At 40.2% G+C, this 24187-nt stretch overlaps 1 protein-coding gene and 1 pseudogene across 4 annotated transcripts in view; both read left to right on the top strand.

The window, feature by feature from the left end:
* The window catches only part of RALGAPA2 (Ral GTPase activating protein catalytic subunit alpha 2), a 489478-nt gene that overhangs the window by 289218 nt on the left and 176073 nt on the right, over positions 1–24187 (top strand). For all 4 annotated transcript variants that reach the window (XR_016314086.1, XM_089686528.1, XM_089686527.1 and 1 more), the window contains one exon: positions 6001–6072. Coding sequence is in view for 3 of the 4 variants with exons in the window: in XM_089686528.1 (XP_089542654.1) it covers positions 6001–6072 (72 nt within the window). In the remaining variant the exon portion in view is untranslated. The remainder of the gene's footprint in view (positions 1–6000; positions 6073–24187) is intronic.
* Positions 3161–3286, top strand: LOC149455290 (U2 spliceosomal RNA; annotated as a pseudogene).

Below are 24187 nucleotides of genomic sequence, written 5' to 3'. Positions count from 1 at the left end.
TACTCAACACTCCCCAGCATGAGCGTTTCTCTGTGTCCACCCTTGTATTCCTGGATAGCAGTGTTGTCAGATGCAGGAATAGCTGAAGTTGAAGGACAAAGCTTGACAAAGAAGGAGGTCCTGCGCAACACGTAGCCTCTCCCACTGCTCCACCCGCATGTGATGTTTTCCAGGAGATCCCCTGCAACACGCTGTGCCTGTGTGGAGAGCTTTGGTCTGTCCTTCTTCTGCAGCCACTCATCCCAACTAGCAGGGTGTAATTCCAGATTTGCCCTGAAAGTGCTGGGGGGGGGGCATGTGGCCTTTTGGTCAGGCTATTCCCCTCCTATGCGGTCTCCCTTCCGTGGGATACCCACCTAGTGCTTGGAATACTAGGGTAGGTCTTGCTTCAACAGGACTCCTGAAGAAAAGGTTCTGCCCGGTTTCGGCTGGGTGGATCATGAGTACCCCAGTCCCTGTCAGGAGTCTTTCTTTCTGGAGGATCAGGGCTGGGGTCCCCTTCAGAGGATGACTATGTGTATACCCTGTGCACTATTTTGTGTGCTTCACTTTTCTGTGTTAACTTTTATTTGCTCCTGATGTTAAATTTCGAGTGTGCTCACTACAGAAGAAAAAAGTGTCACTGTCAGTCACTGTACAGGCCATCCCTGTGTTTCTTACTCCTATTGAATGGAGGAAAAGATATCTTTGTCCTTGCTTGGGAAGAAAGTGTAAAAAAATATATATACAGTTGTGTTCAAAATAATAGCAGTCAGACATCACTAACCTGATCAATCACTGTTTTTGGTAGAAATTATATTTCTACATGGTAACTAATTTACTAGCAGGTGTAATAGAGTAATAGAAATCCAACAGTCATGACATGCATGCTGCTGATTCTGTGTAATTGAATCACTAATTGAAAGGGGCATGTTCAAAATAATAGCAGTGTGGAGTTCTATTAGTGAGGTCATTCATTCTTTGAAAAACAGGTGGCAATTATTGCCCTTATTTAAGGAAGGAAGGCAGCAAATGTTGTACATGCTGGTTACAGTGCATTTCTCTCTGAAATTCTGAGGAAAATGGGTCGTTCCAGACATTGTTCAGAAGAACAGCATACCTTGATTAAAAAGTTGATTGGAGAGGGGAAAACATATAAAGAAGTGCAGAAAATGATAGGCTGCTCAGCTAAAATGATCGCAAATGCTTTAAAATGGCAACCAAAACCTGAAAGACGTGAAAGAAAGCGAAAAACTACCATTCAAATGGATAGAAGAATAGCCAAAATGGCAAGGACTCAGCCAACAATCAGCTCCAGGAAGATCAAAGAAGGTCTAAAGTTACCTGTGAGTACTGTTACAATTAGAAGACGCCTATGTGAAGCCAAGCTATCTGCAAGAAGCCCCCGCAAAGTCCCACTGTTGAAAAAAAGACATGCTGAATTGGTTACAATTTGCCAAAGAGCACATTGACTGGCCTAAAGAGAAATGGCGCAACATTTTGTGGACTGATGAAAGTAAGATTGTTCTTTTTGGGTCTAGTGGCCGGAGACAGTTTGTCAGACGACCCCCAAACACTGAATTCAAGCCACAGTATACTGTGAAGACAGTGAAGCATGGTTGCGCAAGCATCATGATATGGGGATGTTTCTCATACTACGGTGTTGGGCCTATTTATCGCATACCAGGGATCATGGATCAGTTTGAATACATCAGAATACTTAAAGAGGTCATGCTGCCTTATGCTGAAGAGGAAATGCCCTTGAAATGGGTGTTCCAACAAGACAACGACCCCAAACACACCAGTAAAAGTGCAACATCTTGGTTCCAGACCAACAAGATTGACGTTATGGAGTGGCCAGCTCAATCCCCGGATCTTAATCCAATAGATAACTTGTGGGGTGACATCAAAAATGCAGTTTCTGAGGCAAAACCAAGAAATGGAGAAGAACTGTGGATTGTAGTCCAATCATCCTGGGCTGGAATACCTATTCACAGGTGTCAGAAGTTGGTTGACTCCATGCAACACAGATGTACAGCAGTTCTCAGAAACAGTGCTTATACAACTAAATATTAATTAAGTGATTCAAAGGAAAGCAAAATCTTCAAACATTTTTCAGTTTATATAGTGAATGTTTGAGTTTGTAAAGAAGAATACAAACACTGCTATTTTTTTGAACAGTCTAATATTCAATTTTCTTAAATTTTTTTAGAGGAACAACACAAATTTGATATATTTTTCTTCATGTTTTGATTTGGAATAGAATGTGTAGTGTTCCCAATGCATTTGTGTGTATGGAAATAAAAGCTATTAGAAGGATTTTGAGCTTTATTCACTTTTTTCAACACACTGCTATTATTTTGAACACAACTGTATATTAATATAAAAAAAAAAAAGGAAAATTTTGCTGTGTTTGATCTTGCATTGTGCCAAGTGTAAAGTTTGGTGGAGTGAGGATTATGATGTGGGGATATTTTTTAGGGGTTGGGCTTGGCCCCTTCGTTCCAGTGAAAGGAACTCTTAAGGTGTCAGCATACCAAGACACTGTGGACAATTTTTTGTGGGAACAGTTTGGAGATGGCCCCTTCCTGTTCCAACATGATTGCTTACCAGTACATAAAGCAAGGTCCATAAAGACATGGATGAGTGAGTTTGGGGTGGAGGAACTTGACTGGCCTGCACAGAGTGCTGACCTCAACCCAATAGAACATCTTTGGAATTAATTAGAGCGGAGGCTGCGAGCCAGGCCTCCTCGTCCAAAATCAGTGCCTGACCTCACAAATGCACTTCTAAAAGAATGGTTAAACATTCCCACAGATACACTCCTAAACCTTATGGACAGCCTTCCCAGAAGAAGTGAAGCTGTTATAGCTGCAAAGGGTGGACCAACTCAATATTAAGCCCTACGAGCTAAGACTGGGATAGCATTAAAGTTCATGTGTGTAAAGGCAGGAGTTCCAATACTTTTGGCAATATAGTGTATATACGGCCTCATGGAAGTGGGTCTTTATCCGTGGGGCCTCATATATGCGTACCTGTGTTTGTGTTGAGAACAGATTGCACTCCCTGCACAGAGACTGGCCTCCCACTGAGAGCCCCAGGTCTCAAGCTAACGGTCGGGAAAAGGGGGGCCTGGTTCCCGATCACCTAATCTCTCTGATAACCTTTGATTGGCTATTATAGCACTTCTTGGCCTTTTGGCTAAGATCAAATGTAGTATCTGTTCCTAACTGTGTCCAGCAGGGTGCTCTCCACAGTTCGTCCTGTCTATGTTGATAGGATGGCTGTTTGTATAGTGCTACTGCTTGTACAATAGGGGCTTTGTGGGAGCTTCCTGTGAGGAACATAAACCAGAGCGCTCACTGGGTGTTGCACGGGAGTAATTCTCTAGTGGAGGAACCCGAGGGCTGACGGTAAGACAGTGTTACCTTGTCTGATCAGGGGTTGGAAAGGCAGAGAGCCTGCAGAGTCAAGTGTCCCCTGGAAGTGATGCCCTATGGATTTGGGACCCCACTGTGACAACAAGCACACCACTTTTTTTATGCACTATGCCTCATGGGCTAAGCCTTTTGGCTGAGACTGGGGCAGTTTTTGTTACTAGGCCAGAAGAACTAGTCAATGCACCTGCACTGGCATTTTTTTGCATATTTAATTGCTCTCCACGTGTGCTTCACTTGCACTTATGTTTGTGTTCACTTTTCACTCAGAATGGAGGTTGTGGATCTTTGGCCCTTCCCTAAAGTCTAAGGGGAGGATGTTTGGCCATGAGGGTCCTTCATGTTACAGTTTAGCTTGCAGTTTCCTGCCTGGGAAATTCTTACCTTCTTGCTGCAGTGCTTCTGCTAGACCTGTGATTCTATTCACAAGTGTTTTTGGCTTCTGTTATCACGTATCATTTCCCTTCTATCACTCCCTAGCCCTCTTCCTAGTTTACTTCCCTATATAAGACATGCTGAATACATCCCACGTTGCCTGACCACCTTCCCAGTTCTCTGTGCTCCGGTTTGCTTATTATTATTATTATATGATTTCAGTGGTTGACTTCCAATGTAGAGACTCTGGCTTTATCTACTGATTTGCTTGGCTGCAGCCTGTCCTGACCTCAGCTCATTTCCCAGATCCTCTTCTGCATTCTGCCATCTATGCTCTGCATACCAGAGTGGGCTCCTTATCGTCAGCTGGGCGAACCTGGGGGCTGCGACCTGGTTCCAGCTTGCTGCAAGTCTGTCCCCGCCATCAGGGTGTAGAAGCAGGCTGGGGCTTAGACTCTGTGCCCTGGGGAATTCTACAAGGACTCCCTACCACAGAAACCTTACACTTCCTTCCCTGTCTTGGGGGTATTTCCATGGGAGAACCCCTCACCTAGTACTCAGCGGTCAGCTTCAGCTGACCTTGAGGTGAGGGGTCTGCCAGGCCTTTTGGCTAAGTGGACCTGAGTGTGCCTTTCCCTTGTCAGGAGCACCCCAGGGGGTCAGAGAGGGGTCCTACTACTTTAGGAGGTGGACCAGAGACAAACCCGAAGTGCACTTTTTTATGTGTGTTTATATGCACTTTTTATTCATTTACAGGTGTTTTGTTTTTGCGCACCCACCTCAAGTTCAAAAGAAAAAAAGAGATCAGTCACTGTACAGTTCACCCCTGTGTTTTTCCTCTTGAATCGAGAAAAAGATGCATTGTATGTTTTTCTCTTTTCTAGAAGAGAAAATGGTAAACAAAAGTGTGTGTAAAAAAAGAAAAATAATGTAAATAATAAAGAAAACCTAGCAAGATCGGGGTTTGATCTAGGTCAGTTTTAGGGTTAGGGTCATGGTTAAGGTCAGCGCATTTTAGGTAAGATTAAAAAAAATTCTGTAAATTAGTGTCAATGATGTCAAGGTAGGATAAAAAAAGCTGCGGCATCGCTGCTATCATTAGGAGCAGGAGAATTTATTTTGGGTTATTATTTGGCAGTAAGTTATACTAGTAGCATGAAATATACAGCTACATTTTAAAACATGATATTTTTCTTGTATTATGTGTCGGTATTCTTTTGATAATTAAAAAAAATCAGGAGATGGCTATTACCATTTATCACCAAATGAAAGCCCAATTTTTCCTGAAAAAATAAGGTATAATCCACCTGGATACACTAGTTAGTTGCGATAATATGTATAGTTTTACAAACACATGTCAAAGTGGCAAAACTGTGTTCAGGCATTAAGACGTCTGTCATGAATAGGTTAAATGGGGGCTTTTCTATAAAAAAAATAATGGCATATACTGTTGTAGACGGTACTTAATAATAATTAATTTCCACAGAGGAGCACCCCCAAAGAATCCCCACTAACTCAGCAATATCTATATATGTCAAAATAGGACATATACTGATTTTAGGGTGTTCCCCTGGTGAATTCACAATTTCTCATTGCTGTATTGTATGTTTTTTTCTTTTAACTTTTGTCATAATTCTAAAATGGTTCTAAAGTCCTCACATTTTTTTACCCTAATGCATTCCCTGCATTAAAGTAAAAAATGTCCCAGTAGCACTATCACCCTCTCTCCCCTCAAATACTTACAGTATCTGAGTCCTTACACGATCCAGTGCTGTGTCTCTCTGTAGCGGCTCTCTCCCTGTATTCACATGGGGCAGCTGCGGGAGCCTGTATGCTGCGTGCAGTGTGTGTCTATGGATGCACACAGACTGGCTCTGGAGCGAGCCCGTACATCGCCCCCCATAGCAACCAGTTTACTTAAGGGGGCAGACACTGAAGACGAGGAGCAGAGAGCGCTGGTGGGAGACCCCAGGAGAGGCGGTTTGGGGCCACTCTGTGCAATACCATACCCATTTTTATATATTACCTGTCAATGAGAAGAACCTGAAAAGTCCCAGTGTCCTTTTGTTTGGTGTTTCTATTAGTAGTTCAATTGTATTAAAGTGTATTTCTGTTGATTTCAGCTTTATACTGATATTTGCCTTTGGTTTAGCAATAGAAAACACATTTTTATGTAAAAGCTAAAGCCTAACCACTTTTCTTTCTGCAGAAAAAATTTCCATCTGTTGAAGAAAAACTCAAAGTTATTACGAGAGCTTAAAAATCTGGATTCCAGGCAGTGGTAAGGATTCCTCTTGAGAGCATTTCCTATAGAGTTCAACTTGATCATTTATAATCTGCTTTCAGTGTGTACATATAACCTCAAATTTCCTTTACGTGTATGCAGGCATTACTGTAAATGGGGTTGGATTTCTTCAGAACTGACATAGGCCATAACCAAGGGCAGCATAGATCCAGTGATACGGTGCTGTCAGTAACAAACATACAGGCGTACCTCGGTTTACGAATTTAATGCGTTCTGCGGGTCTTTTCATATTGTCAAAAATTTGTAAACCGAAACGTGGTTTCCCATAGGAATGCATTGAAAACCAATTAATCCATTCTGGAGGTCAGACAAAAAATAGTCTTTTATCTGTTCAAAACTCTTTATAAAGTGCACTTTAAAGGCATAAATACTGTTCAGGGACATGATTAAAAAAAAATTGTAAATGCATTGAAAACAAATTAATCCATTCGCATTGCGAGAACAATTCCTAAACCGAGGCACTATTTTCAATGGATTTTCATTTGTAAACTGAACATTACGTTAACCAAGGTGTTCGTAAACTGAGGTATGCCTGTACATGCATAATGATAGATTCCAGATTGTCACCCTGGAATATATTCGCCATGTACCTAACATTGTTCTCCCCATACAGGTATTGTATTTTTTCAGTGGAATAGCATAGTGTATGGGTCCAGTTCATCCATTCCAAATCTGTTCACATAGAACGTTTTATCCCACAGTTTTCCCCCACTCTTCCAGTCATCAGGAATGTGCAAATCATATCGCCCGATGCCTGAGACATGCAGTTTCAGGCGCCGGACAGGTGTTGTTTTTTTCTTACATTTAGCCCTGCTGCAGGCAATTGACTTCAATGCAAAATCACATGCTATTGACTTCAATGCAAAATCACTTGCCATTGACTTCAATGCAAAATCACTTGTCATTGACTTCAATGCAAAATCACTTGCCATTGACTTCAATGCAAAATCATGTGCCATTGACTTCAATGCAAAATCACGTGGCATTGACTTCACAGTAAGATCTTGCCTCCCCTAGACTTCAATGTTAAATCGCCTCCTGTAGATTGCAATGCAAAATCGCTGTCGATAGACTTCAATGCAAAATCACGTGTCATTGACTTCAATGCAAAATCCTATCCCTTTGACTTCAAAGCAAGATCTTGCCTCCCCTAGACTTCAATGCAAAATCACTTCCTATAGACTTCAATGCAAAATTGCTTTCGATAGACTTCAATGCAAAATCGCCTTTGATAGACTTCAATGCAAAATCACCTCTCATAGACTTCAATGCAAAATCGCCTCCCATAGACTTCAATGGAAAAACACCTCGCATTATCTTCAATTCAAAAACGCTTCCCATAGACTTTAAAGTATAACTAATGGCAAAACTTTTTTTTTTCAGTTTTGGAAAGAGTGTAAATAGATTAGAACATCTGTCAGTTTGTATCTCTGTATGTGCTCCCATTAAAGAGATTCACTCTCTGTTTGTCCTGTTTTCCATTATCATTCAAAGTGAAAGTAAAAGAAAATCCCAAATTTTGGGTTGTCCCCAGAGAAATCTTCCAATGGGGGTACTAATTCTGGTGACCTGGGGGTCCCCAAGGGATTCCCTTAATGTGCTGGGATTTCTTCTCACTTCCTGTTTGGCTATGGGACAGGAAGTGAAGGAAAATCTCCGCAATGGGACAGAGATGGTGAAAAAAAAACCTGATATGGGTTATAACCCCATTATTCTATCCAAAATAGAAAAAACATTTTTTGCCTATAGTTCTACTTTAACCGCTTGCCCTCTGCCCTATAGCAAAAGTAGTGCTACAGAGTGGCAGGGCTGTGCAAAATCACATATATATATACGTGGTTTGCATTTCTGGGTAGGGGGCGTGCATGCTCCCTACCCGCACCGCTATTGGCTGATTGGGATCTCAATCTCGACTTGGCGATCCCCTGCCAGAACTCGGTGACCCCTGGCCGAGACACAGTGATCGTCGGTAGGGCTGAGATGTAAAAAATTGTGTGTAAACAGCACAGATGTCTCTCCTGTGTGCATGGACATTCTGCTTTGTACAAAACAGCATATCTCCCTAGTAAAACTCACACAGCACACAATGTGAAATGCACACAGTTAACCCTTTGATTGCCCCAGATATTAACCCCTTCCAGCCCAGTGTCATTAGTACAGTGTCTGCTTTTTATTAGCACTGATCATTGTATTAGTGTCACTGGGGATGTCAGTGGCCGTTAGTTCCCACTCAGTTTCAGAATACCCGCCGCAGTCTTGAAGTCCCGCTATAACTCGCTGATCGCCGCCATTACTAGTATAAAAAAATGTAAATAATATATATTTATATATAATAATATTTTTGACTTTTTTTTATAAAACATATCCCCCATGGTCTGTCCCCTATCAATGATACTTGGCGATCGCCAGGGGCTGGTGATCGACATCTGTAGCTGCAGATGGTGGTGTGGGTAGGGCGGAGTGCGTGCACCACCTAACTGGAAATGCAAAATCACATGTATATATATGTGATTTTGCGCAGCCCTGCTGCCCTGTAGCAGTAGTTCTGCTGTAGGGCGGTCAGGAAGCGGTTAAAAAAGAAAAGGCGACTGTTTCGGAGTCATACACCTACACCACAAAATTAGGACTTGTGGCTGTGTTCATACATCTGTGTAGTGTAACATAGGCTGCCTACACACATCTCCAGTCACATAAAAAAAACTGCAGATTCACACTGTACAGGCCACAGCACCCATGTGAATGAGCTCCAAGATCTTATTCATATACACAGAGCTTTATTTATTACCTCAATACAGTTGTATCTTTTTAGATTTAGCAGGAATTTTTCAAAGTATGTGGTGTTTGTCTCCTCTAAAAATGATTTTTGTGTATATTTTACGGAAATATCATTTTGATTTTTTTTGGGTGGGAGGCCCTGTCAGATTGGCTGTATGGGGCCCCATGATTTCTAACAGTGGCCCTGCCTGTGTGCCTTGCCATTTCATGCCAGGAGAAGCCGAGGAATGATGAGGCAGCAGAGTAATAATGAATTTCTGAGGATTGAGTGGAAAATATCAGGAGCTCTCTGTAGTATTTTTAAACCCTAAGTTGACCAACACAAAACAAGCACAAGGGACATTACTCACCTACAGTCTGCCAATGCGTTTTTAACAGTTCCAGTAGCAAAGAAGGTACCTATAGATGTCTGAACTTTTGTTTAACTACTTGAATTCACCAGAAGTTCCAAAACCCATGGTATTCTATTCTGAGAAAGTCATACTCTGGCCCTTATCTACACCCTCACCTCTCACACTTTGCTATTAGTCACCTAGAGGAAGTAGTTACTTTATTGACCAGTAGTTTGTGGAGGATGCCTAGAGCTTGACTTTTTCTGATGTCGCAATCTGCATAATGGAGATCCTCTCAAGTACCTACATACCTGTTTTCAACTCCTGGTGGCAGTTAAATAGAGTTCTGAACATGGCAGGCCATTTCAATTAAAGCAAAAAAAAAAAAACTTTGAAGTTTTTAATGGTAAGTCATGGTTTTCACTGATACACATGTATAACAGGAACAATGTAATACTTTATTAGGTTTTCATTAGGCTTTTTCCTACCCAAGTTAATTTTGTTTCTTTCTTAATAATCAAAAAAATGTAGGTCAGGAAAAATAGGATAGAAGCACAGTAGAAAAGGTAGCAAGTAAGTGGAGCAAAATCTCAGCCAGACGCTTATAGAGAGAATAAAAAAAACATCTTTTCATTCAAACCAAAATAAAGTGGTTTCAACCAAAATGCAGGTGACAAATCCAGTCTGCAAGTTCTACTCTGGCTCTCTCCCACCGTGTATGTCAACAGGCTCCCCAAGAGGACATTCATGTTCCTGTAATTCTCTGTTATCCATACATTTATTATTTTTAATGTAAGTCTTTTGTTGCTGGCCTTGGTGATACAAGGAAAGTTTCCCCACCAGCTGCTGGGCACCAACCTCTAGTGGCTCAGTCAGAGCAGCAGGAGGAATTGTCTTTTGCCATTAAAAAGAAATCATTTGAGGACAAACGGGCTGTTATGGGAAGTCATGCTGAAAGCATGGAAACTGCTGTTGCTTAGTCATTAACGAGTAGAAATCCTCAAAGAAGCAAGAATGCAACAAAACAATGTTGTACATTTAAAAATAGTGTATTTTCCTGATCAAGTATTTAGGCTATTGCAGTGCTTTTTTTAAAGACATTTTTCTAAGACTTTTACATTTTAAAGTATTCTCATCGATATTCTTGCTATCGTATCAAGTATGGAGATTTGGAAATGTATTACTGAAAGGAGCTCTGGAATCACTCCAACTTCTTGGTAAACAACTGTTAAGATATTAACCACCCATGTACCATATTGTTTTCAGTGGTTCATGAGACCCACAGATATGCGGAAAAGCATGACCATTGTTTAGTGTACTGATAGCTCATTTACCCAAAACTGTGTGTTTTGTTTTGTGTGCATGTGGTTAACTAAACTGATCCCTTTTACAAGTAGAAAACAATTGTACATACAATAGACAGTACATTTCGTTTCGTTCAAGGGAGATCTGATTTTTTTTTTTTCGGTTAATATACAAAATTTTTATTAATCTTAGTGTTCTGTGTAATAATTACATAACGTTTTAGTATGTTTTGTTTCGTGGAAGCTACTTTATATATTGGTTGTTTCACAAAAAATTGTTAAGTAATGCCACAAATTAAATGGGCAAACACCAGTTAACTGACCTATATTTCAAGGCATTTTTAAAAACGTTTAAAATGGAGCTATACTAGGATCCATTAACACCTGCACATCATGCTTCTTCATTTTCTGCATATTTGCTTGTGGCCCACTTTATTGGCTCTTTGTTCCAACTCATCTTCTCACAATCTGAGTGCTGCTGTGCAGAGTATAAAATGAAGCTGATAGCAAGTCACATTCAGGTACTTGCACTGGTTGCATTTACAAAAATACAGAATTTATTAACAAATACAGGACTACATTAATGTGTTTTTATATCTTTCTGAAGGTCATCTTTGAAATGATCAAAACCTATAAATCGCCTCTTTACCAATTGGCAACCCTAAGGTACCTTGTGTAATGCCAGTAACCTACAGTAACTCCTGTAACACACATAAATCTTTTTTGACTTTGGTAGAAAAATCAGTCATTTGTTTAGGTTAGCACTATCTGCTCTGGACCTTTGCTGCCTATTCTACTTGCTTGAGTTAATCGCAGCCATATTAGAGCACTTGTAAATAGAACAATTGAGTATTGCCCATGAAACTTTTTTTTTATTTGTTAGTGTAAATACAAAGTATGGACCATACTCAATTGTGCTTTCTGCCTATTCTGCCAAATCAGTATAATGATACCACTTAAGAAAGACCATTTTACCTGATTTGGACACAAACTAGACTTGGACATTGCTAAACGTTGTTGTATGTTTTATATCAACTTTGTTTCCCACATGCATGAAAATGGAAGTTGTTAACATAAACCTGGTTGAACAAAATAAAATCTGGAGGATTTTTGCAAATGGCTGAGATGTTTGATATTAAATAAAAAGAAATACAAATGTTACAGTATTTTAAAAGCAATAACTTCCAACCCCTTTTCTGCATTTCAGTAAAGGCAGTCCCCCCGGTTATGAACAAGATTGCTTCTTAAGTTGAATTTATATGTAAATTGAAACAGGTACATTTTTTTTTAAGTGTAACTTCAGCCAGAAAAAAACATTTTTTAATTTTTTTGGATAGCATGGGGAAGGGTTAAAACCCCTTTAATGTTTGTTTTGCTGTCTGTGCTCCTATTCAGAAGATTTCATCTCACTTTCTGTCCCTGTGACAACTGGATTTTGAAAATTTGAAAAAAAGAACTGGAAGCTGATTGGTTTCTGTGCAGAGCTGCAACAGATTTTGCACTCTCCAGTTTTAGTAAATCAACACCACAGTGTTCCAATCTAGTTACATTTGATCTGCCTACACAGTACAAACAAGGTTAATTATGATTTTTAAAAAAGGCTGCTCGGCCCTCTCATTAACAGAGAGCTAAGCAGGATTTTTCCTCTCTTTGGGGATCCAGCATAGAGTATCTAAAAAAGGTAAGCCACAATTTTTTAATCATTTTTTAAGTTGTGCTATGTAAATGTAACAGATATAAAGAAGGTGTTTTCCAAATCCAAATTTGGATGCAGAAATAGAAATACATTTTAACCACTTGAATTCTGGAAGATTTTACCACCTTCGATTTTTTGCTATACTGCACTGTGTTACCTTAACTGACAATTGTGCAGTCATGCAAAACTTTACCCATATGAAATTTATACAATTTTTTTCACACAAATAGAGCTTTCTTTTGGTGGTGTTTGATCGTCACTAGGGTTCTTATTTTTTGAGCTGTAAATGAAAAAAAATGACAAACTTGGAAAAAAAAAATATTTTTTACTTTCTGCTATAAAACATATCCAATAAAAAAAATTAAAAAATCAAATTTCTTCAAAATTTAGGCCGAAATGTATTCTATTTATTTTTGATAAACAAAATCCCAATGGGTTTATATTGATCGGTTTGTGTGAACGTTATAGCATCTACAAACAATGGGATATATACTGGGTATTTTTTTTTTTTTTTTATATATATATATACTAGCATGGTGGCGATCAGCGACTTACAGTGGGACTGTAATAGTACGGTGGTCAATCTGACACTAATTGACACTTTGTGGGAACCAGTGACACTAATACAGTGATCAGTGCTAATAATATACACTGACACGGTACTAATGACGCTGGTTGGGAAGGGATTAACATCAAGGGGCGATCAAAGGGTTAAGTTTATGCCTAACAATGCTTTGTGTGTGTACTTTTACTAGGGGATGAGCTGGATTTTATTCCCTAGTTTGCAGGGAAACAAAAATCTGCACATCCCCACTAACAGGGCAGAGCTCTGTATTGTTTACTTACACAGAGCTCTGTCCTGTCAGCCTCTTTGCCGATCACCAGGTCCCAGCCATCAATCATTGGCCGGAACCCGCTGATTGGCTTGTGCTGTGTCTAATCACAGCACAGCCAAGGCGGCGGTCATGCGCACGCCCCTTACCTGGAAGATCTGGATCACATACTAGGTACGTGATCCAGCGCAGTAGAGCCACCTTGCCACCGCACATGTAAACGATACGGTCGGCGAGTGGTTAAGGTCTATAATAAAACTTCAGATTCTTGGGAAAGCCCAATTGTGACTTTTTTTTTTTGTTAGTGGAAATATGTATTGTATCATACAACTTTGTACATGGTTATATGTTAAACATCCATGTATCTGCTCACCCCCTCCACTATCATGCTTTTTACATACAAGATGTAATTTGCAAAATGTTTTTGTTGCCTTTTAAAATGGACATTAGGAAGTGTGAATGAGTTCTACTCGCATGGCTTTTTCCAACAAGCGATTGGCCCTACAATCTCCTTTTTCAGCTGTTCCTCAAAGGATGCTTTGATTATTCCTAACCCATGCCAGGATCATCATGCACTATTCATGATGTCTGTGTGCCAAGGGAGATAGATTTCCTTTTGTGTACACCAGCTGAAAAACAGGAGCTTCCACAAGGACTTTGCCAGGGTAGGAAACTTTTTTTTCCCCCCTATCTAGACTTTATTTCGTTTTCACAGCTGATGGCATGTTGCCCGCATTAGGATGCAGTTAAGCAAACTTTTTTCATGCACAGTTAATTGGCCCTCTTAGACTTTTAATGGCTTGGCATTATTTCAACTATTACTGCATGCTTCCTACTATGAGAATCATGCATTAGTCATAAATCACAGTTTTATCATCAAATCTGTGTTAAAATGAATCATTTCAATGAATAACCAAGCAGTAGTGTTTGATTTGGTCTTTTGATTGATGGAAAGCCTTGTGCAGCACATGTATTGTCAGCATTTTGATTTATGGATTCTGTTGCATCAGTGTTAGAGAAAGCTTGCTTTCCAGGTAGCAAGGATTGGGTTCATTTCAATGGACTGCTGACATGGTAGCAGATAAAAACAACACACATTTGGGCTTTTATTTTATAGATATTTTAGAGAGAAAACAATCTGTACAACATGGGATACTGTAACAACTTTGCCACACAACAGACCAGTGAAGAAAAGGAATAATGTTAAAGATTATGAAACATATTTATAAATCCGCTGCTAGTGGCTAGGCTTTAGTGCTGTCACATGATAGGGGAGATGATGTCACCGCTCTCTAAACTCTGACATCAGCCAACGCCTAGTATTTTGATGACAGCTGTGACTGAGAAAGAAGCTTTGGGTTTTGTTGCATTGGTAACAAAAAAAAGGTCATGCGGGCTTTACACAGATTCAATTAGGCCAATAGACACGGTGTCTCTTTATGTTCTCCTCCCTACTGTTCAAAAGTAGCCCTGCACTAACATAAAACACGCCCCTGATTGTTCCTAAAGTTAAACTTAATCTCATTTGTGCTGGAGACCGGTCTATACTGACTAGGTCAGTCACTGGTTGTGGGTTGGTGTTTATGTGGGCATGTAGGAAGAAGTACCTCCAGTTGGTTGTGCCTAGAATTGGATAATGGGGGTGAACCCTCTTGGGGCTTGGGCTGCTGCCTTTTTGGTATGGCCTTATGGTCGTTTCCACAGATAAACTTGGAAAAGTAGGAAGAAAGAAGAGTACTTTTAAACCTTTGGCACCAATCATCCTACTCATTGCTGTCTCTGCAACTACAAGTGTCACTCAGATACCTTGCAAATATATATCCAGCTTGGCATCATTTCCTATCTAATAGCATGCAGCAACATCCCTGAAGAAGAGTCCTTTCCCCCAAAGCATGTTTGCTTGATGTACTTGTTATTTTCAGTAAACACCTTTTAACTTACCTTCAAACTCATATTCCTTTGCAAAGGGGTGTTCCTTCCTACCTGCAAAAAAAAAATTAGTAGAATTATTACAAATAATATACTAACATTGAGTTAGTTAAGTAATAGTTTAGTGTTTTAAGTGAGGCAGATTCTTTGGTTTGAAGTGAAACTTTACTGCTGGATGACTAGAGCCTGCTTCTCCATAACCATGATGCCACCTTTGTGTAAGCAGCAGTGCTAGTGTTCTCTTCATCTGGGATTTAGAAGGTAGACCAAGGATGATGTAGTTTGGTGCTTGCACAGAAGGGTTGAAGCTAATCGTTCCCCGTCTGTCTCAAAACTTGAAATTCACTCTTCAGCAAAAGATGCAGGGAAATCCTGACAAAATGTAACATAAATCTTAACCCTAAACTCAAACTAACGCCTTTTCTTAACCCTTTAATTGTTGGACTAACCTTTTACCTTGGGTGCCAAATCCTGCACCAAATGCAATAGCATCTGTTTTCTGGCACTGAAAACAACTGTTCAGCATTTTGTGTTGTCTTTTGTCAAGCTCATCCTTTTAGCTTTCAATTGTTACAGAGTTGAGTAATGTAGAGTAATGCAGAAATTAAATTTCCCTGTCCAGTTTGGAGTTAGAGCATCTTGTTAAGGTATGCTGTCTTTACTCTCTGTGGCCTCATTTTACCAAATATTGATGAGGCATTCTGTGTACTGGTGGGAACATTATTACAGCAAAAATAACAAGGATTAATGCTGTTCTTGTAATTTGTTTAAAGACAATGATTTCCATGGAAGGGATTGAATTATTTTCAAATCAATCTGGAGTCTCATCAGGTTCCTCTTGGGTATAACTTTATTTACCAAGTCATGAAGCAGCATAATATTTTAAAATGACAGGCAAATCCTATGGTAACAATAATTTAGAAAGATCTAATGAGTGTGGTTAATTAAAATACACAGCCTAAAAAATGAACAGCTGGATGTTTAAAGGGAAACCCACTTTAATGTTGTTATCACCAGCATCTATTCCTCTTTATCTTTGCTGCTTCTGCATACAGGTGACCATGTGACTCCCACCCTTTCCTTTTATGTGACAGCGGTGCTGTTCATTTGTTTTGTCCTTTCAGGCACCTGTCAAGTGGGGGTGGGGTGAGAATCCTCAGTCCTGTGTAGGCTCCAGTTTGTGACTTGAAGCTTACACAGAGCATCATCTTCTCATTCCTGGCAGCCAAAAAAAGAGCATTGGGAGCAAATTGGTTGTAAGTATGTCTAAAATAAACCAACATGGGCAAAGCACTGGTTCACTTTAAGCTGAACCAACTGAGATTCGATAAGTCTAAGGGCAGGCTGGTTGTACTGAAGTCAATCCATCGGCTTGGGATCAAGCATGCATAAATGCCCCTATAGGAAGCAGCTTCCAATTGTGGGTACTCATTGAGGAGGGCGTGGAGCCCGGAGTGCCAGCAAGGAACTCCAGAAGAAGAGGATCAGGGCTGCTTTGTGCAAAACCATTGCACAGTGCAGGTAAGTAGAACATGTTTGTTATTTTAATAGTTAAAAAAAGAACTAAAGCTTTAAAATTACTTTTACCACTTGTCACCCTTGAATGGTTGTGCTCATTGGGCTCATGAAAGCTGTAGGCGACACCAGTCTTGTTCAGGTCTCATATAGCCCAGTGATCTTACCCCCTCCCTCCTCCTTCAATCCGCGGAATTCATAGCCTTTCACTTTTGACACATTTCAAAAGTGCCTGTTATCGCAACTTAAGGACAGCAAACACCAGCACACACCTCCCTCTGACCTATCGTAAAACTATGAAAAAATCCTTTCCGTTCTGTCACTTATCGTTTGCAGGACAATTGAAGCACTAAGAACACATAGCATGCCATAAAATGTCTACCCAGAAATCAGTCATGTGTGGGACGACCTCTCTGAGACCTCTGCCCAAGTCACAACTTAACAAAATCCACACACAATTCATAAAATAAAACAGGACACGTTGATATTAAGTAAATATTTGAATGGGGAATATCATAACGACAAAAGGTCATACATGAATAAGCTAGCACATATGAAAGGGGAGATAGCAGTCTCCTACCTCCTGGGTGACAGACCCATCTGAAATACTCGGTGTTTGGTATCCCTAGACACGAAATATAGTACTAAACAATAATCTACCAGTTTAGAGAATGCAACCTGTACATAGTGGAAGATATTAATATTAGTAAAAAACTGTATGTAAAGGAGGGCTATGATACAGTCATAAACGTGGTGACCTCCCAGCCACCACCCCTTAAACTGGGTAACTGGTCAGATGGTCTCTGTCAACACCCCCCTTGATGTCAGATAAAAAGAGTGCAAGCAGTTTGTGAGCTCTTTTTTGAACGTCAACCAAGAAACACTGAACTAGACTTGAGAGAGCCACTTTTGCTTGATGAATTGGACTGTAAACCCAAGGACTTTGCAAGTATTCTTCATTTTCAACACTTTTTTATTTCTCTGTTGCTTTATTCTTTCTTTATTTCTTTGTAACACCTTTTTCTGTAAATATTTTATTTGCACCATTTTGACCATTTCATTTTTAAACTCTATTTTGAAAAGTGTTAAAACTGTCACTAAAGCTTTTAATGCCAACTAAAGAATCCCTGACTCTTGAAGAGTGCTACTGTATATGACAAATCTCTGAATATCCCTGTTTGTGGTGACAGTATTTGTACAGATGTTTATTTTTTAGATTTGTTCTTGCTAAGATTGTGAGTTTCCGCTTTCTCAACTTAATCTAGTGACAATCGCTCTCAGGCTGCTGGCACCTAGATTATGGTCCTGCAAGCTGGAAAATCTTTGTGCAGGATGCAGCTAATAGTGGTATTGTTACATAAGTGATAGCGTGGTGTGAGCTTGAGCAGTCCTTTCTCATGATTTGATGAGAAGGGTATGGGTCTGGCACCGCATTTGTCACACACCTGCCCAGAGTAGATTTACTGCGGGTGAGCAGAAGTTACAGGCTAAGCAATGTACTGGTACGTCACTTAGCACATGTCCACTGGCTTGCCCCCCTGGGACATGCTGTGCACAATACCCTGATGGACACAGCAGATCACAATGCCTGATACCTGGCTGCTGTAAGTGGCTGGGGTAACGTGATTGCTATGATCAATCAAAGTGATTACATGTAAGCAAAACTGTCACGAATGGCTATTGTAATGCTGTTATTGCCCAACATTTATCACATGGTACCTGGCACCCTGTACCATGTGATTAGCTGTAGCCAATCACAGCATCACAATAGTAAGCAAGCTGTCATGAATGAAAGCCATTCATGACTATAGCTTTTAACAGTGATTATTACTGTTATAAGCTATAACAGTGTAAAAAAAATAAAAATCTGATCACCCCCCAAAGTAGTACAGTGTCACTATGGTTACACTGATATACTTTGATGGTAGTATGTAAAAAAAGTTTTACAATTTTAACTTTTTTTTTAGCATACTCTCACTAGTCAGTATCCCTGATAACTACCACTCCAGTCATATGATGATACTGTACTGCACTGGCAACAGTATATAAAAAAAAAATGTGGAAAAGAAAATCAAATTTTATTTTATTTCTTCATTTTCCAAAAAAACTGTGACAAAAAAATTACAACTTCAAAAAAACTTGCCATGGCTCTTACTAAATACCTTGGACTGTCTACTTTCCAAAAAGGGGTCATGTAGGGATATTTGTACTGTAATTTACTTGCCATTTTAGAGCTTTAAGAAATGAGATGGGCAATCAGTACATCAGGATTGATCAGTTTTCAAATATACATACCATAGTCTGTAGACTTTATAACTTTCACACAGACTTAATAAAATACACTGAATTGGGTTATTTTTTTGTGAAAGAAATGTAGCAGACTACATTCATTTTGGCCTAAATGTATGAAGAAAGATTATTTGTTTGCAAAATGTTATAACCATTAACTAAGAAGATTGTGGGGGTTTTTTTTTTACAAAATTGTAATTTTTTGCGTTCATTTAGAAAAAAATTACAAAAACCAAGTGGTGATTAAATACCACCAAAATAAAGCTCTATTTATGTGAAGAAAATTATCTGAATTTCATTTGGATACAGTGTTGCATGACTGAGCAATTGTAAGTTAAAGCAGAGTGCTGAATAGCAAAAAAACGTCCTGGTCGTGAAGGACATAAAACCTTCTGGAAGTCAAGTGGTAAAGAAAGCACAGTCTATAGGACTTATTGGGAGGTTTAAAAATATTGCAGTTTAGTTGGTTATTTAACATGTTATAGGAGCACAGTAATGATGAGGGTCTTTTAGAGAATTTAGTAAATTAACGGCCAGCCTGACATTACCTGAAAGGTGTTTTTCAATATACCATTTCCATTTTACTGCTGTTAAAAATGTCACCGCTGAACCTGCTGCACATGTACTACCAAAATGCAATGACAGTACAGATCAAATGCCATTGGTTGCTCTATGATCATCTTGTACAACAAATTATTTCTCAGACACATGTTCTGTGGAAATGTTACGGTCCCAAGAGACCCAAAGCACGCTGTTGTTAAGCAGAGATGTTGATTAATACTGCAAGGGGAGAAATTGAATTAGGTGAAGAGAATCCCTGTGATAATTTAATTGGAAGACAATTGAGGTAGGCAAACGTCAGGAATTTATAGATTTACATTGGCTAGATGAAGAAAAAGGCAATTATTGAATGAGTGTCCTGCTGTGCTTGCTATAACCATCAGTCTCTTTATAAAGATGCAAGTTTTATATGTGGCACATCATTGGCTTGGAGGTGCCTTTAAAGTCACTCGCATAGATATAAAACAGCACATTGACTGAATATAGAAACAGACGGCATTTGTGTAAAGTAGGCCATGCATATTAGACCTTTCTTTATACCAATTGTCAAATAACCAAATTCTTGTGGTAATTATAGGTGGTGTTCAAAGAAAATCTGGCCAATTCAACTGAATATATAAATGAATGAGCAAGTTTCAAAAACCACTAGTAAATTCAGAACCAATAGGCAAATAAAGCTATGTACAAATAACATTTCATGTAAAAGCTTAGCCCTGCCCCAGGAACCACTCTGTTAAAATCAAAATCAAACAAGTAATATATTGCTGCTTACCAATCATTGGATGTCGTGGGTGCATTAGTTTTTTTGGGCTTTCCCTTTGTTTTCACCTGGTGTTCCTGCAAGTAACACACCCCCTACACTAGGGTGCCTACACTCTGGGTGAACACCTTTGGACAGCAGCATTATCAGTCTGGGGGATGGGGAGGGGGTAGATATACTTGCAAATTTAGCTGCACTAACAAATTGAAGCTGAACTCCAACTAATACTTTTTGTAAGCAGTTACAGCAATAGGTATTTTTCTATCGGGTTAAAGGTTTTACATAAATGAATAAAAGCTGACAATTGTAAGCACCCCTATCAGTGGTAGACAGGTTGTCCAAAACTGAATTAACTGCTACATCTGCAGGACAGCTTGTTCTGTGAAAAACAGTAGACTTACGGTACTGGCCAGATCACCAGGTGAAAATAAAGGAAAGAAAGCCTAGAAAAAAAATTTAATGCAGCCATCACATCTAAAAATATTTAAAGATGCAAAATAATATATATTTGCTTTGGGGTTTAATATTGCTTTAACCGTATCTAAGCATCACAAACTGAAAACAATGTTTAATTCATATTTAACCACTTCCCGTCTGGCCCATGTACATAAATGGCCGGACGGGAGCAGTGCAGGAGCCCTCATGATGTGACTTACACTGGCTCTACACTTCAATTTCCCTTGAGGATCTGTTTATGCTTGTTATACTTCCTTGTTTGTGAGTATATATATTTTTTAGTTAATAAATTCATAGTTTACGGAGGTAATGCGCAAGGTTAGTGTGCGCTTTCTTTTTGCTTCACTTCACAGTTTTGGTCGGGCTTCCCCAGCCTTATTTTAGCGCTTCAGAACCTTCCATGCATTTGTGGAACTGTTTCAAGGAATCCTTTCACCTTTCCACTCTTGTTTTGAGTCCTAGAGCACAGAACGTTTTGTTTCAGCCTCAGCATATGTAACGAAGGAGGATCTTGATTCAGCCTTAGCGGGTTTCGAAGATCGCTGGGATGATTGCATCAGTTTCTCAAGGCACTAAGAAGCGGGATAGACCCCTGTCACTAGAACCACCAATCCTGGAGCAGGAATGAAGAAGAGCTGGAGGAAGGTCAGACAGTAGAAATTCTATCTGAGGAGTCACAGCCTGAGGAGAAGCAGGATGTCTCTGCCTCCCAGTCTCGGAGAATTTTAGTCCAAGACCTTACTGATATGGTAAGGTCTAGATTCAGGCTACCTCTGATAGTAACCTCTGAGATTACTTATTCTTCTCTGGGCTCTTTGAAACCTTCACAGAGTACTCAGGCCTTTCTGGTACATCCTCTTTTGGAGCAAATTATGTATGCTGACTGGGATCACCCAGAGAGGGTTTTTGTTCCACCAAAGAGGTTTTCTGTTTTGTACCCCATAGAAAAAAAAAGAAATGGGGGTTGCCTCTAGTGGATGCAGCGATTTCAACCCTGAATAAATCTTTAACGTGTCCTGTGGATAATGTACAAGTTTTTAAGGAACCAGCTGGATAAGAAGGTGGAGTCCCTCCCTAAGGCCTCCTTCTCCCTGGCAGGTTCTGCTGAATAGCCAGCTGTGGCTGCTATTAGCATTTGCCTTAGCATTAGTCTTTCTGACCGTGTCAAGCAACGGATTAGAAGACCATCAGTGCAGGGGCAATATTCGGCTAAGGATTTGGAGGATGTTCCACTTGCTTTTTGTTTCACGGTTGATACTCTTAAGGATTCAATTCAGCAGATTTTTCGCTTGTCCCTCTTATCAGAGAAAATCCAAACACTCTTCTTTTAAGATGTCAGGGGCTTTGGTTGCTGGGCCCTCATTTACCAGGCAGTCATTTCGCCACACACAGGTCCCAGCCTCCAGGGGTAGATCTCAGAATCAAAACCCAAGGAAACACTGGGTGAAAAAGTTGTCTAAGACAGATCCAAAATCTGCCTCCTTATGAAGGGCCCTCCCCAACTGTTTGGGTGGGGGGAAGGCTTTTGAATTTTGTGGCCGCATGGAGGGCTCTAATCCAAGACAAATGGGTCTTTTCCATGATTTCTTTGGCATACGGATTGGAATTGTGGGTATTACCCTCTCCCCGGTTTCTAAGATCAAATGTACCAATAAATCCAGAGAAAAGAAGAGCTTTATTTCATGCACTCGATTGCCTATTGGCTCAAAGAATAATCACGGAGGATCTAGTGGGTGAAAGGTTTCAGGGGTTTTATTCAAACCTGTTTATAGTTCCAAAACCAAATGGGAATGTAAGGCCGATTTTGGACCTCAAGTGGCTAAATCAGTTCCTAAATGTCCAATTCTTTCATATGGAATCGGTTCGGTCAATAGTGGCCTCACTACAGGAGGGATATTTTTTTATCGTCTATAGACATCAAGGATGCATACCTACATGTACCAATATTCATTCCTCACCAAAGATTTCTGCGGTAGGGGCTCAGCATTTTCAGAGCCTGGAATAGCTGGGCTGGGTGCTCAGCCTCAAGAAGTCGGCCCTGGAGCGAGTGCAGAGCCTGGAGTATTTGGGGATAGTCCTAGACACACTGTTCAGGCAAAGGTATTTCTGCCTCCAGAGAAACGTTGCACCCTGAGGAACTAGGTTTGCAGTTTGAAGGCAAAGAGGTATCCTTCGATACCTCTTTGAGGGGGTGCATCCAAGTTAAACAGCAAGGTCAGTCTTTTTGTGTCCAGGGTTAGGGACCCTCGCATGGCAAGGGTAGATGCCTTAATGATTCCTTGGACCCAGTTCTCACTGATTTATGCCTTTCCTTCGATCCAGCTTCTGCCGTGTCTCTTACGCAGGGTTCGGGAGGAGTCTATTCCGGTGATACTGATTGCTCCGGACTGTCCCAGGAGGGCCTGGTATGCAGACATAGTGAAGATGGCAGTAGACGGGCCATGGGCCCTGCCGTATTGGCCCGACCTGTTGTCTCAAGGGCCTTTTATTGCACCCAGCTTTACAGTCTCTCACGCCCCCTGCGTGGTGGAGGTGCAAAATAACTTTTTTTATGTGATTTTGCACAGGAGAGCCACCCTGTAGCAGTAAAACTTTATTGGATATGTTTTATAGCAGAGAGTAAAAAAAAATGTTTTTGTTTTTTTCTAAATTTTTGGTCTTTTTCTGTTTATATCGTAAAAAATTAAAAACCCAGTAGTGATCAAGTACCACCAAAAGAAATCTCTATTTCTGTGAAAAATAATTATATAAATTTTATTTGAGTACAGCGTGTCATGACCATGCAATTTATCAGTTAAATAAGCGCAGTGCTGTATACAGGAAAGAAATGGCCTGGTCATGGAGGGGTTAAAATCTTCTGTCGCTCAAGTGGATTTCTTATATTTACCTAATTAAAAAGTAACCATAATGAACATATAAAAAGCCACTATTCATTCCCTATAAAAGAGAAGTAGGGCTTTTTCCCCCCTATTTATATTTACCTAGGTGGATGCAGCAGCATCGATCCCAAGCTGCATCTGTCCACTGCTAGCTCTAAAGGTGAGAACTCAGTGCTCACATGATCGCTGAGTTCTCACAGCCGCTCCGAGCAGAGAGCGGGACTGTCAGTCACCGCTGTTTGCTCAGCCCCCCAGGAGCGCTGGGCTGTGGAAGGGTAGGAAGCGGCTGACTCAGGTTCCCAGCACTTCACTGAGAGGCTGAGCCAGGTGGCACTCCAGACTCTGGGGTGGATCCCGACTTTGAAGTTGGGATCTTTCCCCAGCCTGGACCGGCTGAGTGAAGTCAGCCAACGGCGGGCTTCAGGTCACAGGAGTGCATGCCACAATTTATTTATCTATTAGAAATGTGATGTTAATTTTTTTGTAAATATGACTGAATATATTTTTACTTCTCTAAATGCTTCAGTACAACAAAATATAATTCATTAGTGGATAATGAAACATAGAAAAGTGACGGCAGAAAGAGACTTAAATGGTCCATCGAGTGTGTGTGTGTTTTGTGTTTTTTTTTTTGTTTGGGGGGTGGGCATTTTGTTTGTTTTGTCCCAAGCATGTTTGAAGCTGTTGACTGGCTCACTACCTCTTCTGGAAGTTTATTCCAAGCATCAACTACTCTTTCAGTAAAATAGTACTTTCTGAGAT

Source organism: Staurois parvus, unplaced genomic scaffold (genome assembly GCF_062004578.1).
Source record: "Staurois parvus isolate SC_StPar_1 unplaced genomic scaffold, SC_StPar_1.0 ptg000401l, whole genome shotgun sequence".
In the NCBI taxonomy this organism is placed as follows: Eukaryota; Metazoa; Chordata; class Amphibia; order Anura; family Ranidae; genus Staurois; species Staurois parvus.
Note: the sequence above shows the minus strand (reverse complement) of the source record. Positions and strands in the feature narration are given on the sequence as shown.